The following is a 24,555-nucleotide window of genomic DNA, read 5'->3' as shown; positions in this document are numbered from 1 at the left end:
ATTTGATGCTATCAACCCATTCTTGGTTTTTGTTAAAAAAAATCAGAAGTATAAATAAAAACGGTAAATCAGAAATTTACATGTACAAATTTAGTTTTCGACAGAATATATTTATACTTATAGTATTAAGTTCTACTTTTCACTGTCGTATTGAGCTTTTTTACTTGGTTTGAATAATATAAACATTAATACATTTATTGAACTGAAGCTTAATTTTTAATTTACCTAGTAAACTTCCCTAATTAATTACAAGATTGTATGTATATATATATATATATATATATATATATATATATATATATATATATATATATATGCATATATTGTATATATATATGTGTATATATTATTATTATTATTATTATTATTAATAATAATAATAATAATAATAATAATAATAATAATAATAATATAAACAAATTTACATGTTCGCGGCACTGGACATTTTGTGGACTGGTTTCTTTTGTGGAAAGCAACCGTTTATTAAGTCGCCTGACGAGGAATTGTGGTTTCAACCGACCATCTGCGAAAATATTAGCATTGGTATGTCCAGTGTCGCCTTGCTCTTCTTTTATTGATCACTCTTTATAACCTTGTTAAGTTCATTAGTAATCATTCTTGAATACTTATAACCTGGTATATATATATATATATATATATATATATATATATATATATATATATATATATATATATATGTATATATATATATGTGTGTGTTTGTGTGTGTGTATGTTTATGTGTGCGTATGCGTATGTGTCTCTGTATGTGCTTGTTAATCAGATAATGCGTTTTTGTGTATATAAAAAAAGAATAAAATAACTAGAGTCGCGCATTTGTGTATGTATAGTTCTTTTGTGTGCGTGTGTGTATGACAGAGTGTCAATAATAAAGATATCCAAATGCCTTGAAAGTGTAGTATACGTGTGCGTGTATGTGTTAATTTTTTTTGTGTGCGAGCTTTTGTTCATCGATGCTAGTTCAAAAAGAAAGTTCAGTCCTAAAAAAATAGACCGGTACTAAAGATTAAAAAAAAAATACATTCATTATAATAAAATGATCAAATTAATAAGTTAATTTTGATAAAATACAATCGACAGAATTAACAAAAAGAAAAAAAAATGTCCAGTCATTCTATCGAGACTACTGACAGCTAGCGGCCAGTAGAAGAACAAATATGTCCAATGATTTTTGTTAAAACATTTTTAACATCATAGTTTTTTTTTCTTTTTTTATCATTGTCTTTTAATTTTTTGTTCCATTTTGGCTTTTTTATTGTCTTTCTTTTCCATTTGATTATTTTTTTAACATTTAAAAAAAATGTTTTTTCATTGTTGATCATAGATCACCTCCATCTTGATCAAAACAAGATGGCGATTAATGTTAAATTTTTATGTTAAACATTGTGATTGAAATAACATAAATTATTTTGTCTGCTTCCATTATTTAATGTTTACAAAAAATTGTATTCCACATGTTAAAGTGAGTTAACGGGTGAAATATCGTTAAAGTTTGACAAATCAACTTCCTTCGTGTGTGAACGGCATTTTATTGCCTAGTTTTACCCATTAAATCGGATTTATTCATATATTTAAAAGAGGACGTCTGCATCAATTCCATATTTTTTGGTGGAAAATGTTTTGTTTTGTTTTTTTTTTTAATAAAAAAATGATTTTGATGAAAATGGATAGGCGTTTTTTTTTGTTTTTTTTTTTTCGGGTGAAATTTTTGTTTTTAATATTTTTTCGATCTCTTCCAGTGTTATCTGTTTTCAATCATTTTAAAAACTGTTTTCTTTATTTTTAAAACTGTTTTCTTTATTTTTAAAACTGTTTTCTTTATTTTTAAAACTGTTTTCTTTCTTTTTTTTTTGTTATTATAAACATATTTCCAGTGCATTTAATGGAACCTGCATCAAATTTTTTTAAGTGAATTTGATTATTTTACATAGATATTTTAAATAAATTATCTTATATAATTACCAGTAACATTATTTCTTTTTGAAAATAACTATTGTTAACACACATACACACACACACACACATTTATATATATGTATGCATGTATGTATGAATGTATATATGTATGTATGTATGTATGTATGTATGTATGTATGTGTGTGTTATTTATCTGTTTTTGTTTTTCGATACTTTTTTAATACATTCAATTATTTAAAGGAAAGTGCATTTTTACCTAAATGCGAGTTGGGAATAATTTTCCCTTTTACTAATTTGGTACCCCCATACATATATGCCGCTTCCGATCTGGGGGTACGAAACTGGTAAAAGGAAAAATTATTGCCAACTCGCATTTAGTTAAAAATTCACTTTCGTATAAGTAGTTCAATTCATTCAAAAGTATCGCAAAACAAAAACAAATGAATAACATCTAAGTAAATCGCAAAACATTCAGCAGTCGCGCGTGATAGCCCAGTGGTAGAAGTTTAGGCTTCTTTCTAGTGGGTCCCAATGTTGAATCTTGCTAGATTCAGCCACTCTGATGAGTCATAGACTACGAAACACGTGCCAGTGGATACGTTCTATAAAATAAACAGTAGCATAAACACATCCATGTTGCCATTAAAAAACATTTTTCGAATATTTAAAGATTAATATTATTAAGGACTATTTTACTACATAATAATAAATTGTAAGCTGACATTTAATTATATGTTTAATTATATATATATATATATATATATATATATATATATAATTATATATGATTATTATTATAATATATTATTATAATTAGTATTAATCTTTGTTACATTATTATTAGTAGTATGTTTATTATTATTATTATTATTATTATTATTATTATTTCATCATTATTGTAATAATCATTATTATTATCATTATTCATTTTATTCATTTAATTATTAATATTATTATTATTAATATTATTATTATTTCATCATTATTATCGTAATAATTATTTTGATGACTAAAATCATTAATTAATATCATTATTGATTATTTAATTATTATATTATTGATTATTCTTATTTTAGTAGTAGTAGTAGTAGTAGTAGTAGTAGTAGTAGTGTTTACTGCAAGAATGTATTGTTTTTTTATTTTATTTTGCACATCGTTATCTATTATTATATTTATTGTAAACATATTATATTATTAAGATTATAATTTATTCTTATATATATGTGTATATAGGTATACACACATATATATATATATATTCATCGAAATATTAATATTGTTATATTAGTTAACATGGTAGTATTAATTGCTATATTTATCGAGTATAATCGTTAACAGAATGTTGCTTCTAAGATTAAACACAAATAAAAAAATCAAATTATTGTTTTAGTTCGGATTATTGAAATATGTGACGTATCCGAAAGTTCATCTGTATATTGTTTAAATTTTTTATATCATTTAATATATAATATTTACTATTAATATTTAATATTTAATATTAATAATTTTGTTTACCGTTTAATTTTGGGATTTTTTAAAAAATTTTGTTTTTCACTGTATTTTGTCGCCATGACATTTATTTTAATAAAATATCGTATATATATATATATATATATATATATATATATATATATATATATATATATATATATGAATATGTATGTATCTATATAATGATGAGTGTGTGAATGTATATATACATATATATTTATGCAAATATAATTCAATTCATATTTGTAGTTATTTTTAATGCATTGACCTTAAAATTTATTGTATATTTTACAAACCTCTTTTGACTGATGAGAACCATTGCATTTTTCGTAACTTTTCAGTAATAAGATTTTTTTTATTATAAATATATGTATATATATATATATATATATATATATATATATATATATATATATGCGTACATATATATATGTATGTGTGTGTGTGTAATTTTATTATTTTATTTATTATATGTATATACACATATAATATTACAAGATACTATGATATATTGCATGTATATATTTTCAACTTTGCTCAATAAGCTCAAAGAACGTTTTAGTAGTATTTATGGCAAGCAAGGTACACACTATTTCTTTCCTATAGGTAATCATCGAACTAAATCCTGCTTGATAATTTTCTATGGGAATAGGACATAAAAATTGGCATATATATATATATATATATATATATATATATATATATATACATATATATATATATATATATAAATGTAGTGATAATTTTGTAATAAAAACTGAGCTTGAAAGATATTAAAATGTAAAAAAGAAAAAAAATATTACTCGAAAAATAGTTTACAAAATACTCAACATTATTATTATTATTATTATTATTATTATTATTATTATTATTATTATATTTATTATTATTATTTTTATTATAAAAATAATAATAATTATTATTATAATTGTTATTATTGTTATTATTATTATTAATAATAATAGTAGTAGTAGTAGTAGTAGTAGTAGTAGTAGTAGTAGTAGTAGTAGTAGTAGTATCGTAAGAATTTTTTGGATTGTGTTTAGTTATTCGCTTTCGATTCTTTCCGCCAAAATTTTTTCTTTGTCTTTTTATTCCCATAGGTCCACCACGTTTCTCAGCCAGTTTGTCATCGAAAACCAGACATACTAACAGTATGTTCGAGGGCCTTACGCCTGAGGGATGCAATACTCGTACCTCTCCAAGCATCCCCTAACTCCTGCATGGCGCAAGGAATCTGTGAAGTACTTATAGAGGGTGACTGTGATCCGTCAGACATAGGGGACGTTCCGGATGACGGCACACAATAGGCTGAGTTGTAGATTGATGGGCTGTTGACTGTGTTTGTCACGTTACATGTGATACCGTTACCAAGCATGTTACTCTGGTTGAGGCCGGCCACGGACACCTGAGGGGACATCGACTGTGCGAGGCCTTGGCGTGGGATGGTCGTCGCCAAGCCAAATTGGTTGCCATTCATTGGGGAAGGTATCTGAGACATACTTGCCCATCGGGTATCCGAAGGGTGGAAAGAGCATAGCGTGTCATTCATTCCGCTGAAGGGGTTCAACGCGTGCGATGGTAGAAGGGCACCTGGAGTGCGGAAGACATTCGTGGTCTTCTTTCGTTTCTTCCATTTGGCGCGGCGATTCTGAAACCACACCTAAAATAAAAAAAAAATAAAAAATTAGTTTCATATTTCAAATAAAGTCCAGTTAAAAAGAGTAAATTTGAAGCGTATTGCACATAATTGTTCTTATTGAAACGAACCTAAAAGACGAGTTGCTGCAACCTGTGATTTTACATACATCTGTGCTGTGTTTAAGTCACAACAACCTACTTTCATTTTAAGACATATATATATATATATATATATATATATATATATATATATATATATATATATATATATAATAGTAAGTTTTGAAAATACATTTTGCAATTAAGCTACACAGAATTCTCCACGTTTCATCCTCGTAAGGAGTCTTCAGACTATTGCATGAAATCGAAGTTGCTTCGTGTTTTTAGTAAAGTCAGTGTGTGTGGGTGGGTATATATATATATATATATATATATATATATATATATATATAAAGCTGAACGTCTGTGTGTGTGTCTGGTCACGAATAGGCTCCTTATATGGTTGACTAGTATAGAAAACTGATAACATATAATGATAGAAGATGTATTGAGACACAGGAATAGGTATGTTTGATCTGGCAGAACGGTGATTCATTAAAATTGTGGGGTCTGCGTATGCGCCTGGTCCACAAAGTATGGAAATTAAAAATTTTAAAATTAAAAAAAAATTTTTTGATATAGATGTACATAATACTTTGATAAGTATGTTTTAACTTAAATGGTTATGGCATAATATAATTGTGGGGTCTGCGTTTGCGCCTGGCCTCCATAGAATGGAAATAGGCACAAACTTTAATAAAGACTTTTCATATCTATCTGCGTAAGTATACTTTGATAATTATGTTTCAGTTTGAAGAAATATGGTATAATAAAATTATGGGATGTTCGTTTACGCCTGACCTCCATAGAATGGAAATATGTCACAAAGTTTAACAAGGTTTTTTAATATAGATCCACAGAGTATTGTGATAAGTGTTTCAGTGTGAACAGGTATGGGAAAAACAAATTATGGGGTTTATCTATTTTATTTTTACTTTCATCATATTTTGATTTTTGTTTTGTTTTGATACCCCCAAATTCGAAGCTATCTCATTACAACCCTTCCTTTTCATAACCTATCATATTTTCATAAATCAGAGTAAATTTTCTGTAGGCTGTTTGTGAACCCAGTCAACGACGGGTACTTTTGCTAGAATATATATATATATATATATATATATATATATATATATATATATATATATATATAGTGTGTGTGTGTGTGTGTTTGAAGGCTTACAATGCAGGAATGTACGCTCGTTGTGATCAGATAATAAAACAAATAATCTGATCACAACGAGCGTACATTCCTGCATCGTAAGCCTTCAAAAACACCTTTTATTTGTAAAATAATGCTTCAAGCAAACCACGACATACTTGTTACAGACACACGCGCATGCGCGCGCGCACACACACACATATATTAGACAGTTAAATGCGCGTTTCTTCATATTTATTTACTGTTTAATTTTTTTATTTTATTATATATGTGTATATGTATTGTGTGCATGTGTGTATGCGTGTACTTATATGTATATGTATTTAAGATTGACGTGGAACCTACTCATTGGCTGTACCTCTTCCTTTCCTTTCCTTTCTCTTGCTTCCCTTATCATGCACATCACTTTCACAACACTGATGAAGACCGGACGATCGGTCGAAGTTATGTACACGTAAAAAAATGTTTCTTAAATTCTTTATAATAATATTTTGTATTCCTGCACGTCACCAATAGAAAACGAATATAGAAAAGTGATAAACTTTTATACTTTTCGTATTCTTTTTATGCATCGTCATATATATATATATATATATATATATATATATATATATATATATATATATATATATATATATATGAACAAATGATTAATAAAACATGTTAAAAGACATCTTGAAAAAGAGTTAAAAACATATTTAATTTTAAAAAGGAAGCACAAGATAAGTGGATAATCCTTAATCCGCGGAGTTTCGAAGAAATACTCTCCTTCTCATCAGAGGGCAGGAATTAGCAAAATGTGGGATCGGATTTTGCAAGTAAAAGTATATATATATATATATATATATATATATATATATATATATATATATATATATATAAACCATGCTATACGTTGGACATAGTAAAGTATTTTCTTCTCTAAAATTATAAAAAGTTCTTCAACATTTTTTATTTTCAATTTTTTTTTTTTTTTGCCTGATGGGATCAATATTGATCGAAGCGGCCTACACATTGTAGCAAGATATGACTATAGTTACATAAAGGAAATATATATATATATATATATATATATATATATATATATATATATATATATATATATATATATATATATATATATATATGGCCGACCTGTAACTACGTGGGGATGGAATTTCTTTTTTCTCAAACGAACACACCAGGTTTATCATGTACAAATGAACTTTTTTGTGATAACATCGGATGGAAATCTCATCTGACGAATACATAGGAGGAGAATTTCTATGAAAACATAAAATCATAGAATTGTCATTCCATTAACGAAACGGCTGAAATGAAGAGGTCCAGGATGAAATAAACAAGAGTTATATAAGAGAAAAAAATGTAAGTCTTTGAATTTCAACAAAATATTGTACTGTAGTAGAACTCTGGGGAGCGGTGGTCCTAAGATATGTTGTTTTTTTAGGTTATAATGTGGAATACTATGTTTTTTCAATGGTATTTGCCCCGTTTTACGGTGTTATTTATAATGTGATTTGAATATATATATATATATGTGCATTATATACTGTACAGTATTTTGCTACAAATTTTTATGCCGTATCTCGGGGTTCTACTGTATATCTATATAAATAAAAATATAACTGCATGTATGCTACCAACTGATAATCAAAATAACCACTGGACCGATTGCTTCGATATTTTGGTATAGTATTTTTATATATCTCTTTTTTTATTATGACGTTATACTTAATATTTATTTAATCAATTAAATGGTTTTCTTTGTAACGATGTTATTTTTTTTTATATGTGGATATAGCATCGCCGGTGATTCACCAGTCACGTGACATTGATAAAACATGAAATTTTCACATTTGATTAGGCTGTAGGATGAGTATATACAGACATATTTTCACAACTAATAAGTAAACCGTTTTTATTATATTTATTTAGTTGTATAGACAGATTTGTGATTTAGTTGTACAAATATCCTCCAACCATGTATCTCGCTTAAAAATAATAATTCTGATTTCGTTTATGAACGTCTCTCTGGAAAGGGATGCGATTCATTTCCAGAGGATTTCCCTTAATCCCGGCTTCAAACAAGGAGCTTCAAAGATCAAGGATTTTCCTAAGGATGTTGGTGGTACCTATAATTGCAGAGGTTTGAAGGCCGCCTAAAACATCGGGGATTTGTAGGGTTTTTTTTCAATTGTCCTTCCAGACGACTTGATACTACTAGTGTACCAACTATGACCGGGATTATTTGTGTTTTAACCCCGTGTATACGCCTTATCTCCAAGGCCAATCGAGCATAATTGCTCGACTTCTCATTCTCCTTCTCTCTCACATTCCTGTCCCAGGGTACTGAGAAGTCTACAATCTGCCAGTTTTTTGAGATCTTGTCAATGACGACCAAATCCGGACGATTATGTTCCAATTGGTTGGTCGTTATGACACTTTTGTCCCACCACACCTCTACCTTGCCATCCTCACTTGTTCTCACTTCATCAGGCACCTCCTCAAAGCATTTTCCAGCACACTTCACCCAACCCATCTTACACACCTCCCAATATATCTGGAGTCCCATGCAATCGTGTCTATTTCAGTACTCCCTCTGGGCCAGTCCACTACACCCTTCTGCAAGGTGCGCAATTGACTCTGAGGTCTTACCACAAATCCGATATTCTGCAGCAACTTCCTCTCCTAGAACCACTTTTTTGAACAATCGTTTTTCTAATGCTTGCTCTTGTGCTGCACAAACAAAAGCTTCAGTACTCTTAGCCAGATACACAGCTTTAAGCCATTGCCACGATCTTTCATCAGCCACTTCTGCTATATCTTGGAAGAACCTTCCATGCATTTTCGTCCTAGCCAGTTCCTCTGCCCTTTCTCTATCCATGTTTCACATAATCAGCCTTGGTCTCACATACCTCCACTTCATTGGTCACAACCTTAAGCATCCGCTCTTCACTTCTAACCACATGCTCCTTCAACGATTTATCAGTTTTGTTTTTAATCATCTATTTTTCGATATATATATATATATATATATATATATATATATATATATATATATATATTGTTTTGAATAAAAAATTACCAGACAACAAATAGGGTATTTTATCATTAGTAACCATTATTTCAAGACTATTCGGACAAATTCAAACATTATGTCGTTTGAAAATTTTTACAAGAACATCCTTTCTTCAGACTTATTGAATAAAAGCACTTTAACAATAAAACATTATGGAAACCATTTCCCTTATAAGGAAAAGAAAACAAGCAAAAGTATTTTATCTATATCTCATCCTTGCAAAGTATATATATATATATATATGTTTGTGTGTGTGTGTATTTCTTCATAAGGTTTGGTTTCGATTCAAGCTGATTAACCTAAATCATATAGGTATATTTTTTGAAATCAAAACTTTATAATCAATAGACAATTAACTCTATAACAACGTATACGAAATCTGCATGAATTAAAATATCATATTTAAGCGTATGTTACGATCGGGCTACGCCGAGTGTCTGTACTAGCTTAGATAAATACTTTTGAAGTTTTAACAATATAGCTACAATAATATCAAGGCGCCTCTATTCACGCTGAACATCTACAGCATGCCAACACCAATATATTAATGTGGGTTTTTATATATTGATATTCATATTAAACCCTTTTTCTATTTATTTAAAAAAGATCTAGTTAATTTGCATATTCTTTTAAATATTCATTTTTATTAATTCCCTATCAATTGTTCCGTTTTCTTATAGAATGATCATCTTTAATTAACTATCACATGTAATTATATTCATGCAGATATTCTACATGATTTATACTTGCGTAATAGTTGAGTAAAACGGTTATAGTAAATACAAACGTCTTTCTATATATATTTATGTATGCGTGTATATATATATATATATATATATATATATATATATATACTTATCTTGTGCTTCCTTTTTTAAAATTATATATGTTTTTAGCTCTTTTTCAAGATGTCTTTTAACATGTTTTATTAATTATTTGTTCATAAATATATATATATTTGTTTATAAAATTTTGCTTACCAATCTCCTCTGTCAGTTTTTGGTGGAACTTAATATATAGGGTATTCGAACCCATTCGAAACTTTATATTTGGATTTTAGCCGGGGGAAATCGGTGCAAAAGTGTGAAAATTAAAAATGGAATTTGCCAGGTGATGGTCTAATGACGATATTACCAATATTTATGCGTAACGTAATAGCTATTGGTTCGTGTTTTAATGTTTAGCTTTTCAGAAAAAAATGTTTTTCATAACTTATGCATTAACGTCAAATGAATCACTTTTTTAAAAAACTTTTTAAATCATTACTATATATTGGGTCCAATATAATATAATAATAAATACGATATCTGCATTAATCAGAATATCATATTTAAGCGTATTTTACGACCGGGCAATGCCAGGCAGCCCGCTAATATATATATATATATATATATATATATATATATATATATATATAAATTAAGGACTACCCTCTTATTTTGTGTTTCCTTTTTAAAATTAAATATGTTTTTAACTCTTTTTCACAGTGTTTTTAACATATTTTATTAAATACTTGTTCTTAAGCTATGCTCCTTGTGTAAACAAATGTCAAAACACCGTTAATTCACTACCCGCACAGCATCAGCCGTGTAGCGTTATGGTGAGAATCTTTGACTGTCGTTTGGGCGATCGAGTTTCAATCCAGGCTTGAGATAGTTGCCTGTCTAGCTGCACTGATTAGCTGTGATACAGCGAAACAGTACTGCATGTGGATGACTGTATGTATGTGTGCATATATATGTATACATATATAAATGAACAATTTTGTACTCTATAATCACATGAACGCAATAGGGTTGTTTTTATTGGTTTGACGAATTTTCTCGAAATCCTATTGATCTCATTTTTATAGATATATTCTTCAATTTAAAATAAATAACGAAAATAGAATATAAAAAAACCTGGAAAAATTTTATATGTTGACGATAAAAGATCTCAATTATTTCATATTGATAAACTCATCATCGTCGTCGGAAAACAAACAAGTGCGTTAGTGGAAAGATGGAGAGGGAGAAAATGGCGGAAAGTGACAAAAAAGATGGAAAAAAATGGGTAAACAGTGGGAATGGGGTTCTTGGAGTTCAGGAGGGAGGAGCACTGTTTCTTTCGGTTTATGGCGTGTCGTCACGCAAGTTTCATATTAGGAAAGCGAGCAGAAGAATGATAAACATTTTTTTACGATGGGGAGGAGTGCGATGAGGGGCGGAAGGCGAGAAAGGGAAATGGTAAAACAAAAGTGAAAAACAAGAAAAAAGTCTTCTTTTTTCTTTCCCATCGCCATCTGCCGGTGTTATACACCTTAATTCCCTTATGAAAAAGGATCACGTTTTCTTTTCTCCATTTAAAAACAAAATTATTTCTTTCTTTCGCTATCTTCACTCTCTTTATAATAATAATAAAAATAATAATAATAATAATAATAATAATAACAACAAAAATCGTAAAAATATAATAATAATTATAATGATAAATTAATATGAAATTAGAACAAAAACAATAAGAAAAACAAGAACAATAATAACAATTATAATAATAATTATAATAATAATTATAATAATGATGAAAATAATAAGAAAATATAACAGCAATAGTAATAATAAATAATAATAAAAATACCATAATATTTATCATAATAATAAAAAATTAATAAGAAAATATCACAGCAATAATAATAATGATAATGATAACAATAATAATAACAGAAGCAATAATAATTATGATAATAATAATAACAACAACAATCATAAGAACTAATATTAACAATAACAACAATGATAATACTACTACAACAACAACAACAACTACTACTACTACTACTACTACTACTAATAATAATAATAATAATAATAATAACTATAATAATAGCGATAATAATAATAGCTATAATAATAATAATAATAGTTGTAATGGTAATAACAGCAACAACAACACAACTAATAATAATAATAATAATAATAATAATAATAATAATAATAACAATCATAACAAGTAATAATAACAATAATAACTAATAATAGCAATAACAACAATAACAATACTACTACTACTAATAATAATAATAACAATCATAATAGCGATTATAATAATAGAAATAAAAATAGTTGTAGTAGCAATAACAGCAACAACAACAACACAACTAATAATAATATAATAATAATGATAGTAATAATAATAATATAATAATGATAATAATAATAACAATGATGATGAAGTCAAAGGTAAGCAGCTGTTGAGATAACGCAAATTCTTTTGAAAAGGTTACGAAAGAGGTGGAGAGTATTGGAAGTTTGGGAAGACTTGTTGTCATTCAGACTCCAGAGAACACCCACAAGTTGATCTCAAAGATCAATCTCTGATGATGGCTTGTGTGACTACTCCTAGTGAGTAAATGATAATAAAGAGTAGAAGCACTAGGAACCATACCGAAAAACTTTAAAAAGAGAATGGAAGTGATTGGAATGAAAGGATAACAATAATGAAAACGGCTGAAATATTAAGGAAAACACTTGAATGCGGAAACAAACACACATGAACTACAGACACAAATTGGACAAACACACAGATGCAGCGGGCAGCTCAACACATAGCTTCTGTATAACTCATTCCCTATCACAGATGGTTACGTTTCCAACCCGTTTCCCTGACCAGCAAGAACAACACGCATCACTTCTAGATCTGTTTCTGACATCAGTTCCCGTGGATTGTATAACAAATGCTGACAGCCTACTCGGGAACGCTGATCATGCAGTGAGAATGGTCGAAATCGCCCTAAACTCTAGACCCAAAACTGAAGAGCCAGTGCTCAAAACAACGAGATATTATAAAAAGGCTGACTGGGAAGCCATCAGAAATCTTATCGGAGATGCCCCATGGCGAAATATTTTTTCTCTTCCTGCTGAACAGTGCGCAAATGAGACCACTGAATGGTTCAAAACAACAATTTGAGCACATGTTCCCATGCAGAAATTTTATAGCAAGCCCCACTCTCTCCAATGGTTTACTTCTACTTGCGCAACTGCCATTGCTCAAAGGCACTGCATACCGCAGATTTAACCGACATAAGTCCAGTTCAAACAGACAGAAGTATATAGAAGCTAGAAGTAACGTTAAGGAAGAAATAGCGACAGCTAAGAGAGAATTTACTGAAACCACTAAAAAACGCATCGAAGCACAAAAATTCGTGACTTCTGGAAAATCTACAACAGTGTAGTAAATAATAGGCAATCAACAATTCCCCCACTAAGCAACAATCACGAGGTAGTTTACTCAACAACCGACAAGGTTAATATGCTTACCAGCCGGTTTGCTTCAAACTCCACACTGGACCCTTCCAATCACCCCTTACCTGACTTTCCTTTGCGGACAGACGCACGATCTAAAAATCACCCCTGCTCATGTGCATGCTATCATAAAAAACCTTGACATTTCAAAAGCATGTGGACCTGATCTCATCCCAGCTGTGCTATTAAAAAAGTGTTCAGTCGAAGTAGCTCCAGTTCTCTCCAAACTACAACAAATGCCTTAATGAAGCTTGCTTTCCGGGCTGTTGAAAAACTGCTTCTGTGGTACCAGTATTCTAAAATTCTGGCGAAAGAACAGACCCATCAAATTACCGCCCCATTAGCCTCCTCCCACTTTTCGCCAAAATATTTGAGACCATAATTAACCATGCTCTAGTCCGTCACCTTACAAATGCTAAACTTCTGACTGACAAACAATATGGATTTAGACAAGCCCGTTCCACAGCAAACATCCTAACTGTAATCTCTGAATGTATATACCATTCACTGGACAAAGCGGGAGAGAGCAGAGCGGTAGGTCTAGATATATCTAAGGCTTTTGACAGGGTATGGCATGAGGGTCTCCTCAGGAAAATTAGATCATACGGTATCACTGGTAGATTACTTAACATAATTAAATCCTTCTTAGATAAGAGAAAAATCCAGGTTGTCCTCGACGGTTGTACATCTAAACAATATGATATAAATGCGGGGGTGCCTCAGGGGTCTATCCTTGGACCTCTATTCTTCCTAATATTAATGACCTCCCAGACAAAACTGCCTCTGAGATGAGTATATATGCTGATGACACCACACTCTATAACAGGCATGACAGGAAAACAAATGAACACATAACTAACGAAATGGCAAAAACACTAGAGGATGACCTCCAATCTGTAATGGAATGGGGACAAAAATGGATGGTCACATTCAATGCCGCCTAGACTGAACTGGTTTCCTTCAATAATTACCTTCTCTGCCACCAATAGCAATGGCCAGTGACTCTTTATTTGAGAGCACAACTTTGACAGGAAACAGGAGTTGGAACAATTACATTGAAAACATTGTCAGGGCCGCTGCGAAGAAGGTAGGCTCTCTCTACCGTGCTAGAAAACTACTGACACTTGAAAGTATCCTATACCTTTATAAGGCCACCATTCGCCCATGTATAGAGTATTGCTGTCACATTTGGGCTGGTGCATCTGCTGCTAGTCTCTCGTTCCTAGACTAGGTTTAAAAAAGAGAGTCTCCAATCTGATAGGCCCTGAACTGACATCTAAGCTTCAGCCTCTGTCCCATCGACGAAACGTTGCATCCCTCTGCCTGTTCTCCAAGTATTTTAATGGTGAATGCTCTTACGAACTGCAGACACTTGTGCCCCCACGACGTAGACACCCTCGACAAACCCGACAGGAAGCTAAATCCCACCCGCACACAGTAGAGATCCCTAGATGTAAAAGATCTTTCTACTCCAGTAGTTTCTTCCCCGGAACCGCTAGACTCTGGAATTCCATTCCAGGTCCCTGCTTCCCCATCTGTACTGCCATGCAGAAGTTCAAGTGTAACGTAAACGACATTTTGCTGCCCAAATCCCAACATAGTGCCCCAGTAGTTGCTGCCCCTGATAGTAGCCCCCTACACCAAAGTGGCAATGTGTCTTGTTTGGGGTGAAAATGTAATAAAAAATTTAAAAAAAAAATGCAATAAATGTAAAACACAAAGGAGCATCACATGCCCCCCTAATTTTCCCCCATTTTTTTTTTGAGTGTCGCAAATAACTGCCGCCACAACAAATAAGCGAAGAGGGTCAAGGAGGATGAAAAGAATGAGGAGAGAAAGCACTAGCCAGACCTCAGCTGTATGAGCGCAAAGAGGACTGGCACATTGGAGGGGCTTTTTGTCACGGAAGATTCCAGTGCAGACCAATGGTCGCCGCTAAGGAGAAATCAATGGTAAGCAGCTGTTACGATAACGCAAATTCATCTGCAATGGTTATCGAAAGAGGTGGACAGTACCGGAAATATGGGGAAACTTGCTGTCAATCAGACTCCAGAGAACACCATAAGTTGTTCTCACAGAGAAATCTTTGATCGCGACCTGTGTGACTATTATTATTATTATTATTATTATTATTATTATTATTATTATTATTATTAATAATAATAATAATAATAATAATAATACGTGTAAAAGATGGAAGGGTTTTGTTTCAAAGGATCACCACTGATTATAGTCAAAGATTAATGACTAGTTTAAATACTTTTAGTAAATAGATAATAAAAACGAGTGTTTTTAGTTTTGTGTGAATAATGTTGGAAGTAAATTAATCGCTAATACCTCTATATGCATAGTAAATGGAGAAAAAACATCAGAGGTTGAACACTTGCAGAAAAAAAACAGCGTTTCTAAGTTCTTTAAAATGTGTGAAGAAGTTGACTAAATGAGAACGTCGGGAATTGTTATGCAAACCCGATCCGGCTAGACTGTGCGTTAAAACTTAATAATTAATATTTTTATTAGTTTCAATACTCGTCCTAGGGATAAATTACATTTATCGTAAAATTAAAAGATTAATCATTGTTTGTTTGCCCACATTTAATCATTTTTTTCCGTTTTGTCATTCACTATATATATATGTGTGTGTGTGTGTGTGTGTGTGTGTGTGTGTGTGTGTGTGTGTGTGTGTGTGTGTGTGTGTGTGTGTGTTGGATAGGGTAAAATTCTCACGAAGAGATTTAACGATCTGATGATTTTTTTTCTGCCATCATAAAGAACGTTTACAAAATGAACTTCAAAATTTTGGTCTTTGGATCCGCTCTGTGCAAGACATGCATACATCAACACACACACACGCACACACATACACACACACACAAACACACACACAAACACAAACACACACAAACACACACATACATACACACAAACACACAAACACACACACACACAAACACACACATACACAAACACACACACATACAAACACACGCACACGCACTCAAACACAAACATACACGCACAAAAACACAAACATACACACACAAAAACACACACAAACACACACACAAACACACACACAAACACACACACAAACACATACACACACATACAAACACACACACAAACACAAACATACACACACAAAAACACACACAAACACACACAAACACACACACACATAAACACAAACACACACACATACAAACACACACAAATACAAACACACACAAACACAAACACACAAACACACACACAAACACAAACACACACACAAACACACACACAAACACACACACAATCCTTTATTTTTATAATACTAGAGATGTAGATTATGGCGTAAGTAAAGATATAAAAATATATCACCAATAGAGGTATTAATTAACAATATACGCGCACTCTCACATACGCACACACACACACACATATATATTAATTTGGGATATATATATATATATATATATACAAATATATACTCATATATGTGTGTGTGTGTGTGTGTGTGTGTGTGTGTGTGTGTGTGTGTGTGTGTGCCATACGTATATAAACTCATATATTTCATTTCATTTCAGTTACACATCCATATTTGAATTATAACGGCAATATTTCATCCAAAAATCATATAAATCATATCATATCTTTTGAAATACATTAACGGTTGTACGACGTTATGAAAAAAAGTCTTACTATTTTTCACAACGCTTTGCCCCCCCCCTCTTAAGAATTTCCGTTTCTGAAACGGAAAAAAGTCATAATATATTTCATTACATCAAAATATATTTTCAAATATTTGTACTGGTGTGTTCTTTTCTTAATTTCATTCATCCAGAGGAGGTTTTGCAATAAAGACGAAACGTTGATGGACAAATCGTTTATTCCTTTTTTATCTTTCTATCACACACACACACACACACACACACACACACACACACACACACACACACATATATATATATATATGCATGCGTGTGTGTGTGTATGTGTGTGTGTGTGTGTGTACTGTCATTCATACCACTGTTGGTGATATATTTTTTGTGTTTGTTGACCTAACAACTAAGGAGGGGGTGTGGTGGTCATCGATACCGTAAACTATTATCACACGGTGATAGCCATCATATCGTATTTCTTATGATTCTTTTCTTAACATGTGAATTTTTTTGTCCAGCGTTTTTTGTTTTTTTTTGTTTTGTTTTTGTAATTGTTTTTTTCTTTTTGCTGCTGTTCAAAAATAACAAAGATGGCGTGTTTTTCTTCTTTTCTTACTTTTATTTATTTGCTTTTAGCTTTGCTGATGATATGTCCGCTTTCGTTCTCTTTTCTCTGCTGTGTGAACACCAGGCCTTACTTTTGGACAACAAAAGCACGAACAAACACAAAATAGGTCAGGCGCAATGTAGCAAACGACATTATGAAGGTCAATGCCGCCAATGACATTATGAAAGAAATAAGCTACACGACCTGTTTTCCATGTCTTGACTTAAACAGGAAACGCTCGAAATACGTGTACGCCCGTGTAAAATGCCACCAACTATCCTACCCACACGTGCCTCTTAATACACTGAAGACGGCCAAAGGAACGGTCGAAATTATAACTTTGTAGATTTTTAAAAAAAGATATTTTGTATTCCTATACGTCACCAAGAAAATAAATAAAAAACAGATATAATAATTAATTTATTTTTCATATCAATATTTTACACACACACACACACGTACATATATATATATATATATATATATATATATATATATATATATATATATATATATATATTTCAGAATAATGAAATCAAATATACCTACTGATATGCAAATCCAGTGATTTTTGGGTCTTATAAAATATTATTAGATGTTATATTTTATATAAGACAATCCCAGCCAAATATAATTGCTCAATATACAAGATAGAGCAAATGAATCGAACTTTATATATTGAAATTTTATTATTTGAAAAAGTTAATCTTCAAATACAGATTTTTTTTATTGTTTGAAAACAAAGAATACAATTGAATAAATCTATTTCCTTAACCCATGAGTTTTCGATGCTTATTCATCTCCTCAGAGGAAAAATATTAGCAAATGTTTTTGTTGGTTTGCACCTTATTTGCTAAAAGCAATAAACATAGAAAATTGATTCAAAATGTTGAAAAGAAATTAAATTTGAGATTTTTTAGGCGTAGTAAGTATAAATATTTTCACTTATGCAGTTTCATAAATTTGCTCACCAAAGCTGCATTTGATTTTTTAATGACTATTATGCTTTGATAAACCATTCTTTTATTTTGCCTCCGGATATATTCAAATTATATATTCACCACTTGGATTTAATTTTTGAATCTTATGTAAACAAAATCTTTGCCGGATATCTTATATAACCAGCAGTGAAACGAAAGAAATGACTACAAGACGCGATGGAACTCTTTACTTCCTTACTACCAGAAATTTCCATTTCAAGATTTAACATTCATTTTGGATTTAAAGTACAATATCATTTTTCTGCCTCAATATCCCACTCTCTTATTCTATGTAACTAAAATGTTTTTAAAACTTTAATTTTCTATGTTTATTGCTTTTAGCAAATAAGGTGCAAGCCAATAAAAATATATGCTAATATTTTTCCTCTGAGGAGATGAATAAGCATCGAAAACTCATGGGTTAAGGAAATGGATTTATTTAATTTTACTGTTTATTTTAAAACAATAAAAAAAAAATCTGTATTTAATTTTTTTATATCATAAAATTTAAGAGAGAGGGCCTGCGTGAAATAATCGAGACTGACTTCAATATATTTAAATGATTCTGAGCACGGCGTAAAATTCTAAAACAATATTCCAAGGTTGGAGAGGGGCGAGAGCGACGTGGCTTGCTCAGTCTTATTTCTGCTAGGATATGCTCATTAATGTGTGTATGCAAATTTAAGGAGTTTCGACATCTGTATAACTATATAATCTCTAATCGGCAATTTGACATTGTCTTTACTTTTTTGTATTTAGTACTTGAAACGTAAACAGCCAGATTATTTGATTCCTTTTTAACTTGATTTTCTTTTTAATTGTTTTTATATCTTCATTTATGTTTTAATCTATATCTCTACTATTATACGTCTACAAAGAAACTTTGTGTGTATGTGTGTGTGTCTTTCTGTCTGTCTGTATGTCTGGGTAAGAGTTCGTTCCCTATGGACTCGAAATGTCGCGTTGCCATTACAAACAAACAAAGGAATAAAAGAAATAAAAATCCGGGCGGCATTTTTTTCTTTTTATAAACAAAAACTGTTACTACACGTTACTCGTCCGTCTGGGCACTACTTCTTTTTCATCTCTCGCTGCCACATGTCCATCTAGCCTTGCTCTCGTTTCTTCTTCCTCCGACTGCATGTCAGCCACAGTCGACCCATTCTCATCCTCGACTTTACACGTCTATTTTCTTCGACGTCGACTTTCTTTCTCCCGACAACGTGATGTATTTTTATCCTTTCTCTTCTCGTGCACACTTCCTAATTTGGATATGCGCGTTTTTCGGCTATTGCTTCTGCTGCTAATCTCTTCGCAAGCCAGTGACCCTTCGCTGCTGCTGATATCTTTCCACGTTTCCATATGTACTATGTTACAGAAAAGGGCTGAGCCGATGTAGGTACTTTATGTACCTGGTAGTGTTCATTGATAGGTTTTGTGTCGGAATGTCTTAGATCAAAAATCGACTTTTTCATTTTAAACTTAAATTCAAGCTATTATCACCGCACATAAGAGTGGCACTTACAACTGAATGACCTAGTACTTTATCCGTTACGTCACCGGTTGTTTTGGGTTTGACAGAAAGATTCCCGAGTTCGAAAAACGTTGTGTGAATAACACATAAAATGAGAAAAGTAATCCGAATAACCCAAGGAATTTATCCGCTGTTTATTTATTGCCTTTTGTTTTGTTCGATTAGGTCGAGAAGAAAATTCTTGCGTAATTTTAAATTTTGATTTCAAACGATGGATTTTCAAATAAGGTTTTGTTATAATACGTTTACTTTATAAAGCATTTTAAAAAGCGTTTTTCGCCTCATCTATTCGTTTAAATTACAATCGTTTGAACACAATTATGTCTTCTTTTCCAGAATGTTGAATACAAGATGGAGAAAAGCAAATTCGTGGTTTAAGAAATTTCGTGGCTGCGACAAGAGTCTTTAAGATGATGAGCGCAATGGTCGGCCATCGAATTCTGACAACGATCAATTAAGAGCCTTAGTCGAAGCCAATCGATACACAACTTGCTTCTGAATTATACGTTACGTATAATACAATTTCTGAACACTTGAGAGATATTGGAAAGAAAAAAAACTTGATAAATGGATGCCTCAAGAATTGAACGACTGCCCAAAACAAATGCGTTATGAAGTGCCATTTCTCCTTCTTTTACGTAACAAGAACGTCTGGTTTCTCGATCGGCTTATAATTTGCGATGAAAAATGGGTTCTTTACGACAACTGGCGACGCTCAGTTCAGTGGTTAGACGCCGACAAAGTTCCACGACATTTTCCACAAAGGTCATGCTGATTGTTTGGTGGTCTCATCAATTATAGGTTTTTGAATGCAGGCAAAACCATTGGGCGGAGAAGTATTGTCAACAAATGGATGAAATGAAACTTCGACACAAACACCCAGCATTAGTCAACAGAAAAGGCCCAATTCTCCTTCACAACAATGCCGGACTGCAATTTGCTAAGCCAAAGAAGTTGAACGTATCGGGCTAAAAACTCTGCCTCAGCCGCCATACTCTTCAGGCCTCTCACCTATAGACTACTTTTTTCAGCATCTTAACAATTTTCTGCGTGAAGAATGCTTCAAAAACATAAGCGATATCAAAAACGCCTTCATCGACTTCATAGCCACTAGAATGCAAGATGTTTATTGGCATAAATACACTCGTTCTGCGTTAGCAAAAGTGTGTTGATTCTGATGGTGCTTATTTCGAGCAATAATTTTTTGTTTGTGCAGAGGTATGTTCATCTGAATTTAAAAAGTTAAAAACCACATGAACTTTCTTGTCAAACGATTTTTTTTTTCTGATCGGAAAAGTCAAATAGAATATCCACCAGCTATGTTGACCGTAGAATCGTTAACTTGCTGATATATAACGACTCTTTTATTGTCAAACCCCTAAGCTTCTGGGGAGATGAGAAAGGGGGCTAAAATGAGAAAGATGAAGAGAGAAGGATACAACGGGCAGAGACATAACCATAGAACGTGAGATTTAAATAGACCAAGAGAAAAACGAAAAAGATGTGTGGTGAGGGGAGAAGCAAGGGAGAGACAGGGTCGTGTCATATCTTAATAGGTATGCTCATTAGAGAGGGATCTATGGGGACATCCTCTCTCTGTGAACATGCGTGATAGGGGAACGTTCGTCTTTGGCATTTGTTTCCCTTCTCGGATGCAGAATTAAAATCGTTATAATATTTCTCATCATGAAATTGGAAACGGAAACCGGGGTCTTTTATGCAACTCTCGCAGGCAATTCGATTACCCGCCAATTTTCCCCTCTGTTGTTTTATATCCTCAGGTTCCTTAGCCGACCCCACACCGAAACCCACCGATCCTCAGCAACGCCAGTCTTCGGGCGAGGGGAAAGAAAATGGCTGGTCCCATGCATCCGCGCCATTTCATTGCGCCAGGCTTTTTCTCACAAGGGAGCCGTTAGTGAAACGTCACCAGATATCGGTGAAGGATCCCTACGTATTATTTCACAGGTCAACCAAGAGAGAAATCCCTTGCCATCTGAGACCCGTGTCTATTGCAGATAAAATAGAGTTTTACACCGTTTATTTAAAAGAAAAATCACCGTGATTAAACAGAACGATACCAACCAATGTCCGATTTATGAGTGAAGTTCTGCTTAACAAAGATATATTTCGTAAATTGTTAGCTTTCCAACAATGATAAGCACAGTAGTCTTTTAGGTCAGAATTAATGGAATCAGGCATCACATAAAACTGTATATATATATATATATATATATATATATATATATATATATATATATATATATATATATATATATATATATATATATGGTTTTAAATAAAATAGTAGGCGGAAGTTTCTCGAGAGCTCTTTCGGCTATCATCTCTTCAGGAGTAAATCGATAGCAATCTAAATAGTATTGTGACGAAAATAAAGAGTTCTATTGGGGAACTTATTTAATGTGCCAACGTACGGGGACATTAAATTTATTTACGTTTAAAAAACGATTAAAAATGTTGGCACAACGAGGGAGAAAAAAAAAAAAGCGGGAGAAAAAATTCAAAGTTCCCCAAAGAGAAACAATGCGTTTGATGTTTCCTTTTGCCGGCACAAAGAAGGTTGACGCCCCGCGATAGAGACGGTCTCCAAAATATTTAAATGATTTTTGGAGTCCGCTCTATGTAGCACCTCGAACCAATCTATTTTATATCTATCGGCACAGCACGGGTTGTCAACCAAATGCTGGCCAATAGCAGACTCCAAGGCTGCAGAATATATATATCTGTATGTACGTTCTTGTCCATGTAATGCATAATTATGTTGATGTGCACATCTTTGTGCTGCCTTACATACTCTTGTATTTTGCTTGTATATTTGTATATGTATGTATATGTATATATGTGCATTTATGTGTATGTGTATTTCTATATTCTATATGTGTATATATATATATATATTCATGTGTATGTGCTTATGTGTATATATGGTATGTGTGAACATGTACGCATATGGGTATGTGTGCATGCATGTATTTATGCATATGGGTGCACGTATGCATGCCTGGACCTGTACATGTCATTGTATGCATATACATGTGTATAGATATATATGCGTGTATTTGTGTGCATGCGTGCCTTTCTGCTTATGCATACTATTATTTATATATGCATTATATGTATAGGGGTGCATATATTATATACATATGGTCGTTTTTTGAAGCATGAAATATATATATATATATATATATATATATATTTCGGAGTATTGGCCGAAGAGAGCTTAATATGGGTATCTAAAACGGTCCTAATAATCGGGTTTGAAACCGACGGTACCAATGACTTGTCTCATCTAAATACTTTCTGTAAACAATATATATATATATATTCTAGGTTAAATGTATACAAAAGTAAAAGCCATTGAATTTCAAAGAAGTTGTAAGTAGTGCTCAATGAAAAGAGCAAAATATAATTTTAGTCAATTTAAGTAAACAAAATTACCATGAGTCGCAACAATACATTTATTGTTTCAATTTTAAAAGTTATCGTCTCTTCTTGCAAGACAATGTCCTTTAAAACTGAAACAGTAAATTTATTGTTGCGACTAATGTTAATTTTGTTTACTTACATTAGAAAAAAATAATATATATGTGTGTGTGTGTGTATGTGTCTGTGTGTATGTGTATGTATGTGTGTATGTGTTTATGAAACTTGAATTAAAGGAGAAACTTGAATGTCTACTAGACTCGAGTAAATAAGGTCTCTCTCTACCGGAGTTTGTCAGGGCAACCTGTCATGAGGATACTTTCCCCCACAAGTAAACCCTGACTAAATATTCAAAGTCACATAATATTCGCTGCTCAAATAAGATCTCGTTGTGGCTTAAACTGAAAAGAATGTTGCGTCTTCTCTAAGTGATGTTACTTTAAGTGACAGCACAAAGCTGAACAACACATCAGACTAGATGTATTCTTGTCCTGCAATTCTAGAAACCTTAAAATAAAATAGGCAATGATATCGGGCACATTGCAGAGCCTTTAACAGAATGCGAAACTGCACTGTGCACAAATAATCAGAAATCAATTTACAATGGATGCATGTGCTTCTATTTATGTTAAGTAAATTTGAATGCAAATATATATTTAG

At 32.0% G+C, this 24,555-nt stretch overlaps 1 protein-coding gene across 1 annotated transcript in view; it reads right to left on the bottom strand.

Moving 5' to 3' along the window:
* Positions 1 to 4,411: 4,411 nt before the first annotated feature.
* Positions 4,412 to 24,555, bottom strand: part of LOC145249342 (homeobox protein orthopedia-like) — a 108,803-nt gene continuing 88,659 nt past the window's right edge. Inside the window, exon 4 of the mRNA XM_080110919.1 lies at positions 4,412 to 5,091. Coding sequence (XP_079967045.1) covers positions 4,558 to 5,091 — 534 coding nt within the window. The 3' untranslated portion in view covers positions 4,412 to 4,557. The remainder of the gene's footprint in view (positions 5,092 to 24,555) is intronic.

Source organism: Euprymna scolopes, chromosome 28 (assembly GCF_053919585.1).
Source record: "Euprymna scolopes isolate OS-2025 chromosome 28, ASM5391958v1, whole genome shotgun sequence".
NCBI classification, from domain to species: Eukaryota; Metazoa; Mollusca; class Cephalopoda; order Sepiida; family Sepiolidae; genus Euprymna; species Euprymna scolopes.
The sequence above is the reverse complement of the archived record's forward strand: the minus strand, read 5'-3'. Positions and strand labels throughout refer to the sequence as shown.